Raw genomic sequence first — 15074 nt, 5'->3', positions numbered from 1 at the left:
GGGGGTGGAAACAGGGATTGATTTGGGGCTCGCTGAGGCCATAGCCGGGGTCACCAAGGGGTTTCTTGGTGTCCCCAAGGTCCCCCCGGTGTCCCCAAGGTCCCCCCGGTGTCCCCAGGGCCCCCTCGGTGTCCCCAGGGTCCCCCCGGTGTCCCCAAGGCCCTCCCGGCCTCACCAGCCCCCGGGCCGCCATAGCAGGGCCACTTCCGGTCCACGCCGGAAAAGGAATGACGTCACGGCACCGCCATGTTGAAGGTCCAGGTGACGCCTCAGAGCGCGGCGCCATCTTGAGTGTGGGCAGGGCCGCGCTGGTGGCCCCTCAGGCGGTGTTACCGGGCTTGGAACGGTCGGGAACCGAGCCGTGGGGTGAGGATGTGTCCGGTTAGTCCCGGAGATACGGTTTGGTCCGCCGGTGAAGCGGCCACTCCCGTCATGGTGGCGGCCAACACACATGAGGAGGGATGGACGCACTCATCATGGCGGACGCCACACCCATCATGGCGGCCACACTCATCATGGCGGCCACACTCATCATGGCGGCCACACCCATCATGGCGGCCACACCATCATGGCGGCTGCCACACCAATCATGGCGGCTGCCACACCCATTATGGCGACTGCCACACCCATCATGGCGGCCTCCACACTCCTCATGAGCATCCAAAAATGTGGAGGGAATTATTTTAATTATTCAAATTAATTAAATTCTTTTACTGATTAATAAAAAGGGCTCTGGCTCAGGGGCTGTTCAGGAGAGTTGGGGTGGTTTTAATAAGGAATAGGAAGAGGCAGGGTTGTGCTATAAGAAAAATAAATTAATTTATAATAAATATAATAACGGAATAAAGCAGCAGCCCCTGAGAGCAGCACCTGGAGAGGGGAAGGGAGCGGGAAACTCTGGAATGTTCTGGAAAATGACCCCAAATTTGTGCTTTGCACTTCTGGGTGAAGGAGAATAATTAATGCACGTGTTTATAATAAAATATTAATACAAAGCATGAGAGAGCGAGTTTAAATAACCTCAATAAAACAATTTTTACCTCATAATTACATAATAAAGAACTCAAATCATAACAAAAACACGTTTTGATAAATAACAACGTCATAAGAAACATAACAAAACCACGCACAATAAACACATAATGACGTGACCTAACGAATAACAAATATCTAACTCTACTTAATAATACCAACAATTTAATGAAATGCCTTAATTAATATTAATTAATCCCACCCGAGTCCCTCAATGAGCCCCCGCTCCGGCCTTGGCCACACCTCCCGGAAGTCGGCGTTTCCCGCCCTCTCTTTTCATTGGTCGCTGCTTAACATTTCCTTACTCCCATTGGTTTATACCCACGTCAATCATAATCTCCCCGCCCCCAGCGCCCGACAGACCAATCACAGGCGGGTTCTACGGCAGCGCTGACCAATGGCGAGCGGCGGATTTGGGCGGGACCGCCGGGGGCGCGCGGCGCTGATTGGTCGGAGCGGCGTGAGGGGCGGGGCCGGCGGCGGGGGTGACAAGATGGCGGCGGAGCCGGTGGAGCTGCACAAGCTGAAGGTGCCGCCGGGAGCGGGAACGGCCCCGGGGAAAGCGCGGGGGAAACGCGGGGACAGAGCCCGGGGACAGAGCCCGGCAGCCGCGGCTGCCCCGGCGGCGTCGGGATAGCGGCTGCGGATGAGGGAGCGCGTGGGGGAACGGCGGGAAACGGAGCCGGGGGCTGTGAGGGGAGCGCGGGCGGAACCGGGGCTGGCGGGGCTCTGAGGGCTCCGGGAGAGCGGCGGGAACGGGAGCGGGAACGGGAACGGGGGAGGCTCTGAGGGCTCCGGGAGAGCGGCGGGAACGGGAACGGGAACGGGGGAGGCTCTGAGGGCTCCGGGAGAGCGGCGGGAGCGGGAGCGGGAACGGGAACGGGGGAGGCTCTGAGGGCTCCGGGAGCGGCGGGAACGGGAACCGGGGCCCGGGGCAGTCGTGGCTGTGAGGGGGAGCCGAGGTTGAGGGGGAGCCGAGGTTGAGGGGGAGCCGGAGCGGAGGAGGCTCAGAGGGAAGCGCGGGAGGAACGAGAACCGTGAGGGCACCGGGAGGAGGGCGGGAACCGGGACCGGGGCTGAGGGAGAACCGGGGCTGAGAGAGAACCGAGAACCGGGGCTGAGGGAGAACGGGGACTGAGGGAGAACCGGGACTGAGGGAGAACCGGGACTGAGGGAGAACCGGGACTGAGGGGGAACCGGGACTGAGGGAGAACCGGGACTGAAGGGGAACCGGGACTGAGAGGGAACCGGGGCTGAGGGAGAACCGGGAACTGGGACTGAAGGGGAACCGGGGCTGAGAGAGAACCGGGAACCGGGGCTGAGGGAGATCCTGGACTGAGGGAGAACCGGGGCTGAAGGGGAACTGGGACTGAAGTGGAACCAGGACTGAAGGGGAACCGGGGCTGAGGGGGAACCGGGACTGAGGGAGAACCGGGAACCGGGGCTGAGGGAGAATGGGGACTGAAGGGGAACCGGGGCTGAGGGAGAACCGGGAACCGGGGCTGAGGGAGAACCGGGGCTGAGGGAGATCCTGGACTGAGGGAGATCCTGGACTGAGAGAGAACCGGGACTGAGGGAGAACCGGGGCTGAAGGGGAACTGGGACTGAAGGGGAACCGGGGCTGAGGGAGAACCGGGAACCGGGGCTGAGGGGGAACCGGGACTGAAGAGGAACCACTGGCGGCCCCCGGGCTCTTCCTGCCCCGGCCGGGACCCCTTGGAGGGGCCGGGAATGATTCCTGGGACATTCCCTGGATAATTCCCGGGATAATTCCCAAATTCCCGGGGTAATTCCCGAATTCCCAGGATAATTCCCACATTCCCAGCTGCCATTCCCTGTTTTCCAGCTGGCAGAGCTGAAGCAGGAGTGCCTGGCCCGGGGTTTGGAAGCCAAAGGCAACAAACAGGACCTGATCCATCGGCTCCAGGCATACCTGGAGGAACACGGTGGGTGCTCCAAATCCCACGGAATTCCCACCTGGAATTCCCGTTCTCCAGCAAAATCCGCCTTTTTCCTGGATTCCCCAAGGATTTTTCCCTTCTCTGACCTTACCCTGTTTTTCTTTTCCAGCTGAGGAAGAGCCCAACGAGGAGGATGTGCTGGGAGAAGAGATTGAGGTGGGAATTTTTTGGGATAATCCCGGTTTTCTGAGGGGTTCAGGGTGGGAATGAGGCAGAATTCCAACACATTCCAACAGCCTGTGGAATTTAAATCATTTTCCTGCTTTTTTTTTGGGCTTAAATCCGTTGGATTTGGTGCTTGGGAATTCTGGATGGGGGAATCATTGGGATCCAAATTTTTGGGTTTGATCCTTGGGATGGTGGAATGGTGGGAAAAGCGGGAATTTGTGGGATTTTGGGATGGGATTCCCGCCTGGAACAGAATTCCCAAAGGATTCCTCATCCCTGGGGTTCTCCCAGGCCAGGCTGGGGCCACGTGGGACGGGGGAATTCCAGGAAAAGAGGAAATTTTGGGATTTTTGGGAAGAAATCCCGCCTGGAAAAGGAATTTTTTTGCCAAGAAAACCTCGGGAATGGATTTTTCCCGCTGGGCAGGTGAAGGAAATTGTGGATTTTCCCATGGAATATTCAGGATGGGGAATTATTCCCAACTCCTGCATCCCAGACTTCCTAGAGCTCGGAAAAATCAGGAATTTGCAACCCAGGCTCCTCCTGGGGTCACTCCACGCAGAAATCCGGGAATTTTGGGGCTGGATCGTGGATTTTTCCTTGGGAATGGCCTCGGGCTGGGGTGGATTTGATGGATTTTCCATGGATTTTCCATGGATTTTCCATGGATTTTCCATGGATTTGCAGGAGGAGGAGCCGAAGGCGCCGGAGCCGCCCGTGAAGGTGGAGGAGGCGCCGGTGAAGACGCCTGACGTGTGAGAATTCCTGGGAAAACCTCGGGAATGAGGGGCTGGGAAAGGGGGATTGGGGGTCCTGGGCTCGGATCCGGGGCTGGGATTCCCTGGATTTCGGATTCCCTGGATTTGGGAACGTCCCTGGGATCTTTGAGGGAAAATTCCCACAGGAGAACTGGGAATTCCTTCAGGAAATCAGGGAATTCCTTCAGGAAAAATGGGAATTCTTTCCCACAGGAAAACAGGGAATTCTCTCAGGAAATCAGGGAATTCTTTCAGGAAAAATGGGAATTCTTTCCCACAGAAAACAGGGAATTGTCTCAGGAAATCAGGGAATTCCCATGGGAAGACTGGGAATTGTCTCCCACAGAAAACAGGGAATTCCCTCAGGAAATCAGGGAATTCCCTCAGGAAAACCAGGAATTCTTTCCCACAGGAAAACAGGGAATTGTCTCAGGAAATCAGGGAATTCCCTCAAGAAAACTGGGAATTCCCTCAAGAAAACTGGGAATTCCCATGGGAAGACTGGGAATTGTCTCCCACAGGAAACAGGGAATTCCCTCAGGAAGACTGGGAATTCTTTCCCACAGGAGAACTGGGAATTCCTTCAGGAAATCAGGGAATTCCTTCAGGAAAACTGGGAATTCTTTCCCACAGAAAACAGGGAATTCCCTCAGGAAATCAGGGAATTCCCACAGGAAAACTGGGAATTCTTTCCCACAGAAATCAAGGAATTCTCACAGGAAAACTGGGAATTCTTTCCCACAGAAATCAGGGAATTCCCACAAGAAATCAGGGAATTCCCATGGGAAGACTGGGAATTGTCTCCCACAGGAAAACAGGGAATTCCCACAGGAAGACTGGGAATTCTTTTCCTCAGGAAATCAAGGAATTCCCTCAGGAAAACTGGGAATTCTTTCCCACAGAAATCAAGGAATTCTCACAGGAAAACTGGGAATTCTTTCCCACAGAAATCAGGGAATTCCCTCAGGAAAACTGGGAATTCTTTCCCACAGGAAAACAGGGAATTCCCACAGGAAAACAAACAATTCCCTCCCCCAGGGAATTTCTTTGGGAAAATACGGAATCCTCTCCCACAGAAAACAGGGAATTCTCCCAGGAAATCAGGGAATTCCCTCCCACAGAAAATTCCCGAAGGAAATTTGGGATTCTGGAGCCTCCAGCCGGGCTCTTCCTGAACTTTCATTCCCATTCCCAATTCTTGGGGGCATCCCCATCCCTTCCCTGGAATTCTTTTCCCTCCAATCCCATTCCCAAGGGAATCCAGGTGATTTTTCCCTCACCCCAAAAATTCCCCAAATTCCTCTCTGAGCTTTCCCAAGCCTCCAAATCCCAAGGAAAAATCCCCAAATCCTCGGGAATGGGAGCAGATCCCAAAAAAATCCCACCTGGAGCAGCCTCTGGAGCATCCCTGATTTTTTCCCAATTTTTTTCCAGGATCCAGGAGAAGAAAGTGGTGAAAATCTCCTCAGAAATCTCCCAGATGGAGGTAAAATTCCCTGATCCCGATTTTCCAGGAACTTCCAGGGGGATTTTTTGGGAATTTTTCCAGCCTTGGAATCATCCCAGACCAGGCTGGAACCTCCTGGGATGGGGAAGTTCCAGGAAAACTGGGATTTTTTGGATTTTGGGATGGAATTCCCACCTTTCCTCACCTTTTTTTCTTTCCTTTTCCCAATTTTTTCCTTCTTTTTCCCACCTTGATTCTCCTTCCTTTTCTCCCCCCTTTATTCCAAATTTTTTCCACATTCCTTTTCCTTCTTTTCCCGTTTTTTTTCTCTTTTTCCCACTTATTTTCTTTCTTTTCCCCATCCCAATTTTCCCCCCATAAAATCCCAACTTTCCCTTGGAAAATCCCCATTTTCCTCCTATAAAATCCCAATTTTTTCTGGAAAAGTCCCAGATTTCCCCCCTAAAATCCCAATTTCCCCCCTTAAAATCCCAATTTCCCCCCCTAAAATCCCAGTTTCCCCCCTAAAATCCCATTTTTCCCCCTACAATCCCAATTTCCCCCCTAAAATCCCCATTTTCCCCCCTAAAATCCCAATTTCCCCCCTAAAATCCCGATTTCCCCCCTAAAATCCCAATTTCCCCCCTAAAATCCCAAATTTCCTCCCTAAAATCCCAAATTTTCTCTCTAAAATCCCAATTTCCCCCCTAAAATCCCAATTTCCCCCCTAAAATCCCAAATTTCCCCCCTAAAATCCCAAATTTTCTCTCTAAAATCCCAATTTCCCCCCTAAAATCCCAATTTCCCCCCTAAAATCCCAATTTCCCCCCTAAAATCCCAATTTCCCCCCTAAAATCCCAATTTCCCCCCTAAAATCCCAATTTCCCCCCTTAAAATCCCAATTTCCCCCCTAAAATCCCATTTTTCCCCCTAAAATCCCATTTTTCCCCCTAAAATCCCAATTTCCCCCCTAAAATCCCAATTTCCCCCCTAAAATCCCAATTTCCCCCCTAAAATCCCAATTTCCCCCCTAAAATCCCAATTTCCCCCCTAAAATCCCAATTTCCCCCCTAAAATCCCAATTTCCCCCCTAAAATCCCAATTTCCCCCCTTAAAATCCCAAATTTTCTCTCTAAAATCCCAAATTTTCTCTCTAAAATCCCAATTTCCCCCCTAAAATCCCAAATTTCCCCCCTAAATCCCAAATTTCCCCCCTAAAATCCCAAATTTCCCCCCCTAAAATCCCAATTTCCCCCCTAAAATCCCAATTTCCCTCCCTAAAATCCCAAATTTTCTCTCTGAAATCCCAAATTTCCCCCCTAAAATCCCAAATTTTCTCTCTGAAATCCCAAATTTCCCCCCTAAAATCCCAATTTCCCCCCTAAAATCCCAAATTTCCCCCCTAAATCCCAAATTTCCTCCCTAAAATCCCAATTTCCTCCCTAAAATCCCAAATTTCCCCCCTAAAATCCCAATTTCCCCCCTAAAATCCCAATTTCCCCCCTAAAATCCCAATTTCCCCCCCTAAAATCCCAATTTCCCCCCTAAAATCTCAAATTTCCCCTCTAAAATCCCAATTTCCCCCCTAAAATCCCAAATTTCCCCCCTAAAATCCCAAATTTCCCTCCCTAAAATCCCAATTTCCCCCCTAAAATCCCAATTTCCCCCCTAAAATCCCAATTTCCCCCCCTAAAATCCCAATTTCCCCCCTAAAATCCCAATTTCCCCCCTAAAATCCCAATTTTCCTCCCTAAAATCCCAAATTTCCCCCCTAAAATCCCAAATTTCCCCCCTAAAATCCCAATTTCCCCCCTTAAAATCCCAAATATACCCCCTAAAATCCCAAATTTCCCCCCCTAAAATCCCAAATTTCCCCCCTAAAATCCCAATTTCCCCCCTAAAATCCCAATTTCCCTCCCTAAAATCCCAAATTTTCTCTCTGAAATCCCAAATTTCCCCCCTAAAATCCCAAATTTCCCCCCTAAAATCCCAAATTTCCCCCCTAAAATCCCAAATTTTCTCTCTAAAATCCCAAATTTCCCCCCTAAAATCTCAAATTTCCCCCCTAAAATCCCAATTTCCCCCCTAAAATCCCAAATTTCCCCCCTAAAATCCCAAATTTCCCCCCTAAAATCCCCATTTTCCTCCCTAAAATCCCAAATTTCCCCCCTAAAATCTCAAATTTCCCCCCTAAAATCCCAATTTCTCCCCTAAAATCCCAATTTCCCCCCTAAAATCCCAAATTTCCCCCCTAAATCCCAAATTTCCCCCCTAAAATCCCAATTTCCCCCCTAAAATCCCAATTTCCCCCCTAAAATCCCAAATTTCCCCCCTAAAATCCCATTTTTCCCTGGGAATTCCCGTTTTTCCAGCGGATGCAGAAGCGAGCCGAGCGTTTCAACGTTCCCGTCAGCCTCGAGAGCAAGAAGGCGGCGCGGGCGGCGCGGTGAGCTGGGAATTCCTGGGATTTTCTGGAACTTTCTGGGATTCCTGGAATTTTCTGGGAATTTTTTTTTAATTTTCTGGGATTTTTTGGGATTTTTTTTGGAATTTTTTTTTATTTTTTGGGATTTTTTTGGAAATTTTTTTATTTTTGGGGATTTTTGGGTTTTTTTTGGGATCTTTTGATGGTTTTTTCTGGGATTTTTTGGGGATTTTGGGGGAGTTTTGGGGTTTTATGGGAATTTTTTGAGGGGTTTTGGGGATTTTTTAGGATTTCATGGGATTTTGGGGGATTTTTTTGGGATTTGTGGGGGGGTTCTGGGATTTTTTGAGGAGTTTTCTGGGATTAATTTTTATTTTATGGGGATTTGGGGGGTTTTGGTTGTTTTGGGGATTTTGTGGGGTTTTTTTTGGATTTTTTTGGGATTTTTGGGATTTTTTTGGGATTTTTTGGGGGATTTTTTGGGGATTTTTTTGGTTGTTTTTAGGATTTTTTTTGGTGGGATTTTTTATGGATTTTTGGGAATTTTTGAGGGGATTTTTTGGTTTTTTAGCGATTTTTTGAGGGGTTTGTGGGATATTTTGAATTTTGTGGGATTTTGGGCGGATTTGGGATTTTTTGGGATTTTTTTGGGATTTCTTGAGGGTTTTTTGGGGATTTTTTGGGGATTTTTTGGGGTTTTCTTTGGAATTCTTTGAGGGTTTTTTGGGATTTTTTTTGATTTTTTGAGTTTTCTTTGGAATTTTTTGAGGAGTTTTGGGGATTTTTTTGGTGGGATTTCCTGTGAATCCATGAATTTTTTGGGAATTCATCCCTAATTCCCAAAATTCAGTGCCTGATCCCAGAATTCCCACCCTAATTCCCATTTTTTCCATTCCCACAGGTTCGGCTTGGCCACAATTCCCACCAAAGGTGCGGAGAAGGATCCGGAAATTCCCGGAATTCTGGATTCCCTGGAATGACAAATTCCCCTTTTCCCACTTTTCCAAGAGCGGGAATTCCGGGATTTCTCGGGAAAGGAACCCAAATTATCCCGGATTTCCCTGGGATTTCTCATCCCAAAAAAATCCAGGATTGGGATTTTCCTGGAATTCCACCCAAGGATCCCAAAGAGAAGCCGGGGCTGGAATTTTGGGATTTTTTTCCCAATTCCTGGGGGGAAATTTGGGAATTTTGGTCGATTCCTGATGGGAATTTTCCTCCTTTTCCCAGGGCTCTCGGCAGACTCCAAACCCACGGTGAGGAAAACTGGGAATGCTGGCAGGAATTCCGGGAATTGCAACGGGATTTGGGGAATTCTGGGGGGGAACTGAGGCGGAATTTTGGGATCAGGAGTTGGAATTTTGGGATCAGGGCTGGAATTTTAGGGTCAAACCCGGAATTTTGGGATCAGGGGTTGGAATTTTGGGATCAGGGGTTGGAATTTTGAGATCATGAGTTGGAATTTTGGGATTGGGATTGGGAATTTTGAGATCATGAGTTGGAATTTTGGGATCTCAGTTGGAATTTTGAGATCAGGGGTTGGAATTTTGGGATCTCAGTTGGAATTTTGGGATCAGGGCTGGAATTTTGGGATCAGGGCTGGAATTTTGGGATCAGGAGTGGGAATTTTGGGATCAGGAGTTGGAATTTTGGGATCAAGAGTTGGAATTTTGGGATCAGGGGTTGGAATTTTGGGATTGGGATTGGGAATTTTGGGATCAGGGCTGGAATTTTGGGATCAGGAGTTGGAATTTTGGGATCAGGGGTTGGAATTTTGGGATCTCAGTTGGAATTTTGGGATCAGGGCTGGAATTTCAGGATCTCAGTTGGAATTTTGGGATCAGGGCTGGAATTTTGGGATCTCAGTTGAAATTTTGAGATCAGGGGTTGGAATTTTGGGATCAGGAGTTGGAATTTTGGGATCGGGGCTGGAATTTTGGGATCAGGAGTGGGAATTTTGGGATCTCAGTTGGAATTTTGGGATCTCAGTTGGAATTTTGGGATCTCAGTTGGAATTTTGGGATCAGGAGTTGGAATTTTGGGATCAGGAGTTGGAATTTTGGGATCAGGGCTGGAATTTTGGGATCTCAGTTGGAATTTCGGGATCTTAGCAGGAATTTTGTGATCTTAGCAGGAATTTTGGGATCTCAGTTGGAATTTTGGGATCAGGGCTGGAATTCTGGGCTGGAATTCCCCAAAATCCCGCAGAAAAAACCCCCAGACCTGCGGAATTTTCCGGGAATTTCTTCCGGAATTTTTCCCCTTTGGAATTCGGGGCCCGGCCGAGGATCCCAAATCCCCAAATCCCGAATTTCCTTTTCCCAGATAAACCTGGAAAAGCTCAAGGAAAGGGCCCAGAGGTTCGGCCTCAACGTCTCCTCCCTCTCCAAGAAGGTGAGAACCGGGAATTCCCGGAATTCCTGGAATTCCCAGAATCCCAAATCCCAAAATTCCAACATTTTCCAGCCCCGGTGGCTCTGCCCTGCCCGGATTTTGGGAATTTTGTTTTGGGAATTTTGGGGTTTTTTGGGAAATTTTTTTTGGTGGAATTTTGGGGTTTTTGGGAATTTGGGATTTTGGGAATGGGATTTTTTGGGGAATTTTGGTTTTTAGGGAATTTTCTTTTGGAAATTGGGGGTTTGTGGAATTTTGGTTTTTAGGGAATGGGGATTTTGGGGGATTTTGGGATTTTGGGGAATGGGGATTTTTGGGAATTTTGTTTTGGGAGTTTTGTTTGATTTTTGGGAATTGTGGGATTTTTGGGAACAGGGAATTTCGGGAACAGGGAATTTTGGGAATTGGGGGATTGTCAAGAACAGGGATTTTCGGGAATTTTGGGATTTTCGGGAACAGGGAATTTTGGGAGTCCTGGGATTTTTGGGAAGGGGAATTTTGTGAATCCTGGGATTTTCGGGAAGGGGAATTTCGGGAATTTTGGGATTTTCAGGAAGGGGAATTTCGGGAATGCTGGGATTTTTGGGAAGGGGAATTTTGGGAATTTTGGGATTTTCGGGAAGGGGAATTTTGGGAATTTTGGGATTTTCAGGAAGGGGAATTTCGGGAATTTTGGGATTTTTGGGAAGGGGAATTTTGGGAATTTTGGGATTTTTGGGAAGGGGAATTTCAGGAATTTTGGGATTTTCAGGAAGGGGAATTTTGGGAATTTTGGGATTTTCAGGAAGGGGAATTTCGGGAATTTTGGGATTTTTGGGAAGGGGAATTTTGGGAATTTTGGGATTTTCAGGAAGGGGAATTTCGGGAATTTTGGGATTTTTGGGAAGGGGAATTTTGGGATTTTTGGGAAGGGGAATTTTGGGAATTTTGGGATTTTCAGGAAGGGGAATTTTGGGATTTTCAGGAAGGGGAATTTTGGGATTTTTGGGAAGGGGAATTTTGGGAATTTCGGGATTTTCGGGAAGGGGTTTCCCGGCGTTCCGGGCCCGACTCCGGTGCCGTTCCCAGAGCGAGGAGGACGAGAAGCTCAAGAAGAGGAAGGAAAGGTTCGGGATCGTCACCGGGGCCGGAGCCGCCGAGGACTCCGAGGTGGGGCCGGGATTCCCGGGATTTGGGGCTGGGATTCCCAGGAATCCCCAAAAACACTTCCCAATTCCCAACCCCTGGGGCATCCAGGGATTTGGGGGCGTTTTCCATGGATTTGGGGAGGTTTTCCTTGGATTTAGGGGAATTTTCCATGGATTTAAGTGAGTTTTCCATGGATTTAGAGGAATTTTCCATGGATTTGGGAAGGTTTTCTGTGGATTTAGGTGGGTTTTCCGTGGATTTAGGAGCATTTTCCATGGATTTAGATGAGTTTTCCATAGATTTAAGTGGGTTTTCCATGGATTTGGGGGAATTTTTCATGGATTTAAGTGAATTTTCCATGGATTTAGGGGAATTTTTCATGGATTTAGGTGAGTTTTCATGGATTTAGGTGGGTTTTCCATGGATTTGGGGAGGTTTTCCATGGATTTGGGGGAATTTTCCATGGATTTAGGGGCCTTTTCCCAGGAGTTTAGGAGCCATTTTTCCATGGATTTCAGGTCTGATTTTTCCATGAATTTGGGACCATTTCCCCAGGAATTTAGGAGCCATTTTTCCAGGAATTCCAGGGCTGTTTTTCCATGGATTTTGGGACCATTTCCCAGGAATTTAGGAACCATTTTTCCAGGAATTCCAGGGCTGTTTTTCCATGGATTTTGAGGCCATTTTTCCATGGATTTGGGGCCGTTTTCCCAGGAATTCATGACTTGGAATCCTCTCTCCTTTCTGCCTCATTTCCTTGGGAAAACCCCGCCCCAAATCCCAGGATTTTCCCCCCCTTCAGCATCGGGAATTCCCCCATTCCCAGCCCCAGAATTCCCAGGATTCTCCCGCAGGGATTGAGGGAATTTTCCCTTTTTTTTTGGCCCTTCCCAAATCCAGGCAAAGAAGCGGAAAAGGGCGGAAAGGTTTGGGATCGTCTGAGCCGCTCCGGAGCTCCGCGCTCTCCTCAGGTCAGGATCCCCCTTCTCCCTCATTCCCGATTTTCCATGGAATTCCCAGCCCTCCCCACTCCCCCCACAGGGAATTCCCAAATCCTGGGCACGATTCCCAAAATCTCGGGGTTTTTCCAGGGATTTTGGGGTGGTTTTCCAGGATTTTGGGGGCATTTTTCCAGGGATTTTGGGGATGCTTTTCCCAGGGATCTGGGGGGGTTTTCCAGGAATTTTGGGGCCATTTTTCCAGGGATTTGGGGTGGTTTTTCAGGATTTTGGGGGCATTTTCCCAGGGATTTTGGGGACATTTTCCCAGGGATTTTGGTGCCATTTTCCCAGGGATTTTGGGGATGCTTTTCCAGGGATTTTGGATTTTTCCAGGGATTTTGGTGCCATTTTCCCAGGGAATTTGGGGCCATTTTTCCAGGGTTTTTTGAGCTGTTTTCCCAGGATTTTGGAGATGTTTTTCCAGGGATTTTGGGGACATTTTCCCAGGGATTTTGGGACCATTTTCCCAGGAATTTTATGGCCATTTTCCCAGGGAATTTGGGGCCATTTTCCCAGGGATTTTGGGGCTCTTTTCCCAAGGATTTTGAGGATGTTTCCCCAGGGATTTTGGGGATGTTTTACAAGGAATTCGTGGTTCTTTTCCCCAGGGATTTTGGGAATGTTTCCCCAGGGATTTGGAGCCCTTTTCCCAGGGATTTTGGGGGAGCAGCTCCGATGGGAAACGTGGGATCCCAATCCCGTGGGATTTTTGGGAACTTCCCCAGGAATCAGAGCCAGGAATTCCAGGGATTTCTTGGATTTCCAGGTGGGCGTTGCCTGAACCCTTCCCCTGTCGAAGACCTGAGCTCCCAGGATTTGGAATTCCCGGCGGGAATTTCGGGAATCTCATCCCGGAGCGTTGGGAGCAGCAGGGCCGGGGCCATTCCCGGAATTCTGGGGCCATTCCCAGGCCAAGAGATTTTATTTTTTTGGGAATTCTCCTTTTCCACGAGCGGTTCCCACCCTCGGGAACCTCAGAGACTCCGGGAAATTCCCGGGATTCTCCTTCCCATCCCGAAAATCCTCAGGATCCAGGGACATCCCGGTGCCTCCCTGGCTCCTCACTCAGTTTTTTCCCGTTTTTTCCCGTTTTTTCCCGTTTTTTCCCGTTTTTTCCCGTTTTTTCCGGGTTTTTTCCCGTTTTTTTCCCCGTTTTTCCCTGTTTTTCCCGTTTTTTCCCATTTTCCCGGCGTTCCGGTCGCTGCCGGGTTTTGTATTCCCGGTTTTTTCTATTTTCCCGGTTTTTCCCTCGGAAGGGTCGGGCGCTGCCTCTCATCCCAGATTTCCCAATAAAAAAACTTCCCTTTTCCAAGGAAATCCCGTTTTTTTTCCCTGAGCCTTTGGATGCGGGGCCGGAGCTGTGGGGGGAAAAAAACCTTTGGAATTCCCTCCTTCCCTGGGATATTCCCAAGGTTTTCCTTGAGGATTTCCAGGAATTCTTGGTGCTAAATCCCAGTTTTCTCAGAAGTTTTCCGCATTTCCTTGAGCTCATCCAGGAATTCCCGAGGTTTTCCGGGAATTCCCGAGGTTTTCTGGGAATTCCCGAGGTTTTCCAGGAATTGCATTCCTTGCGTTCCTCACTTTCATTGCCTTCATTTACATCGCCTTAATTAACGCAATGAAAATAATTAATTGTGTTGGCTACGCCCACTGCGTTCGTTGCGCTAATTGCGCTCATTACGCTAATTGCGTGCACTCGTTACGTTAATTGCGGTCGTTGCGCTCATTGCGTTCGTTGCGTTAATTGCGCTCATTACGCTAATTGCGTGCGCTTGTTACGCTAATTGCGCTCGTTACGCTAATTGCGTGCGCTCGTTACGTTAATTGCCCTCGTTACGCTAGTTGCGCTCGCTACGCTAGTTGCGTGCGCTCGTTACGTTAATTGCGCTCGTTACGCTAATTGCGTGCGCTCGTTGCGTTAGTTGCGCTAATTGCGCTCGTTACGTTAATTGGGCTTGTTACGCTAATTGCGTGCGCTCGTTGCATTAATTACGCTGATTGCGCTCATTACGCTAATTGCGTGCACTCGTTACGCTAATTGTGTGCGTTCGTTATGTTAATTGCGTGCGCTCGTTGTGTTAGTTGCGCTAATTGCGCTTGTCGCGTTAATTGCGCTCCTTGCGCTAATTGCGTGCGCTCCTTGCGTTAATTGCGCGCTTTCATTACGTTAATAGCGCTCATTGTGTTCGTTAATTGCGCTCATTCGTCGCGTTAATTGTGCTCATTACGCTAATTGCGTGCGCCAGTTGAGCTAAGTGTGTGCGGTTGTTACGTTAATTGCGTACGCTCGTTGCGTTAATTGTGCCCGTGCATTAATTGCGTGCACTCGTTACACTAATTGCGTGCGTCAGTTACGCTAACTGCGTGCGCTCCTTGCGCTAATTGCGTGCGCTCCTTGCGCTAATTGCGTGCGCTCGTTACGCTAATTGCGTGCGTTCGTTACGCTAATTGCGTACGCCAGTTGCGCTAATTGCGTGCGCTCGTTACGCTAATTGCGTGCGCCAGTTGCGTTAATTGCGTACGCTAGTTGCGCTCGTTGCGTTAATTGCGTTAATTGCGCTCATTAGCGCCCGGGGCGCGCTCCGGGGCGCCGCTGTCGCCGTGGGTGGCCGCCGGATGTCCCCAGGCCTCATTTGTGTGTCCCCGTCCCCCCCCGGGCTCCGAATTAGGTCACGGGGAGCGGGGCCGGGAATGGGGCCGGGAACGGGGGAACGGAGCGGGGAACGGGACCGGGAGCGAGGGAACGGGACCGGGAACGGA

At 49.3% G+C, this 15074-nt stretch overlaps 1 protein-coding gene across 1 annotated transcript; it reads left to right on the top strand.

Moving 5' to 3' along the window:
- Positions 1–1498: 1498 nt before the first annotated feature.
- Positions 1499–13626, top strand: LOC131574308 (SAP domain-containing ribonucleoprotein-like). Its single transcript, XM_058828746.1, has 12 exons — positions 1499–1561; positions 2879–2978; positions 3103–3149; positions 3849–3916; positions 5354–5405; positions 7739–7812; positions 8693–8721; positions 9022–9047; positions 10117–10185; positions 11254–11334; positions 12214–12284; positions 13081–13626. Exons 1-11 carry the CDS (start codon positions 1526–1528, stop codon positions 12253–12255), a joined length of 624 nt encoding a protein of 207 aa, XP_058684729.1. The 5' UTR covers positions 1499–1525; the 3' UTR covers positions 12256–12284; positions 13081–13626.
- The last annotated feature ends 1448 nt before the right edge of the window (positions 13627–15074 follow it).

This window comes from Poecile atricapillus, unplaced genomic scaffold (assembly GCF_030490865.1).
Source record: "Poecile atricapillus isolate bPoeAtr1 unplaced genomic scaffold, bPoeAtr1.hap1 scaffold_225, whole genome shotgun sequence".
Taxonomy (NCBI): Eukaryota; Metazoa; Chordata; class Aves; order Passeriformes; family Paridae; genus Poecile; species Poecile atricapillus.
Note: the sequence above shows the minus strand (reverse complement) of the source record. Positions and strands in the feature narration are given on the sequence as shown.

Excerpts from the sequence above, each read along its gene's own strand:
- LOC131574308 (XM_058828746.1), top strand. The coding sequence starts at position 1,526 with ATGGCGGCGGAGCCGGTGGAGCTGCACAAGCTGAAG. Across the intron at positions 1,562-2,878 it reads TGGAGCTGCACAAGCTGAAG|CTGGCAGAGCTGAAGCAGGA; the intron begins GTGCCGCCGGGA and ends CCTGTTTTCCAG. Across the intron at positions 2,979-3,102 it reads GGCATACCTGGAGGAACACG|CTGAGGAAGAGCCCAACGAG; the intron begins GTGGGTGCTCCA and ends TTTCTTTTCCAG.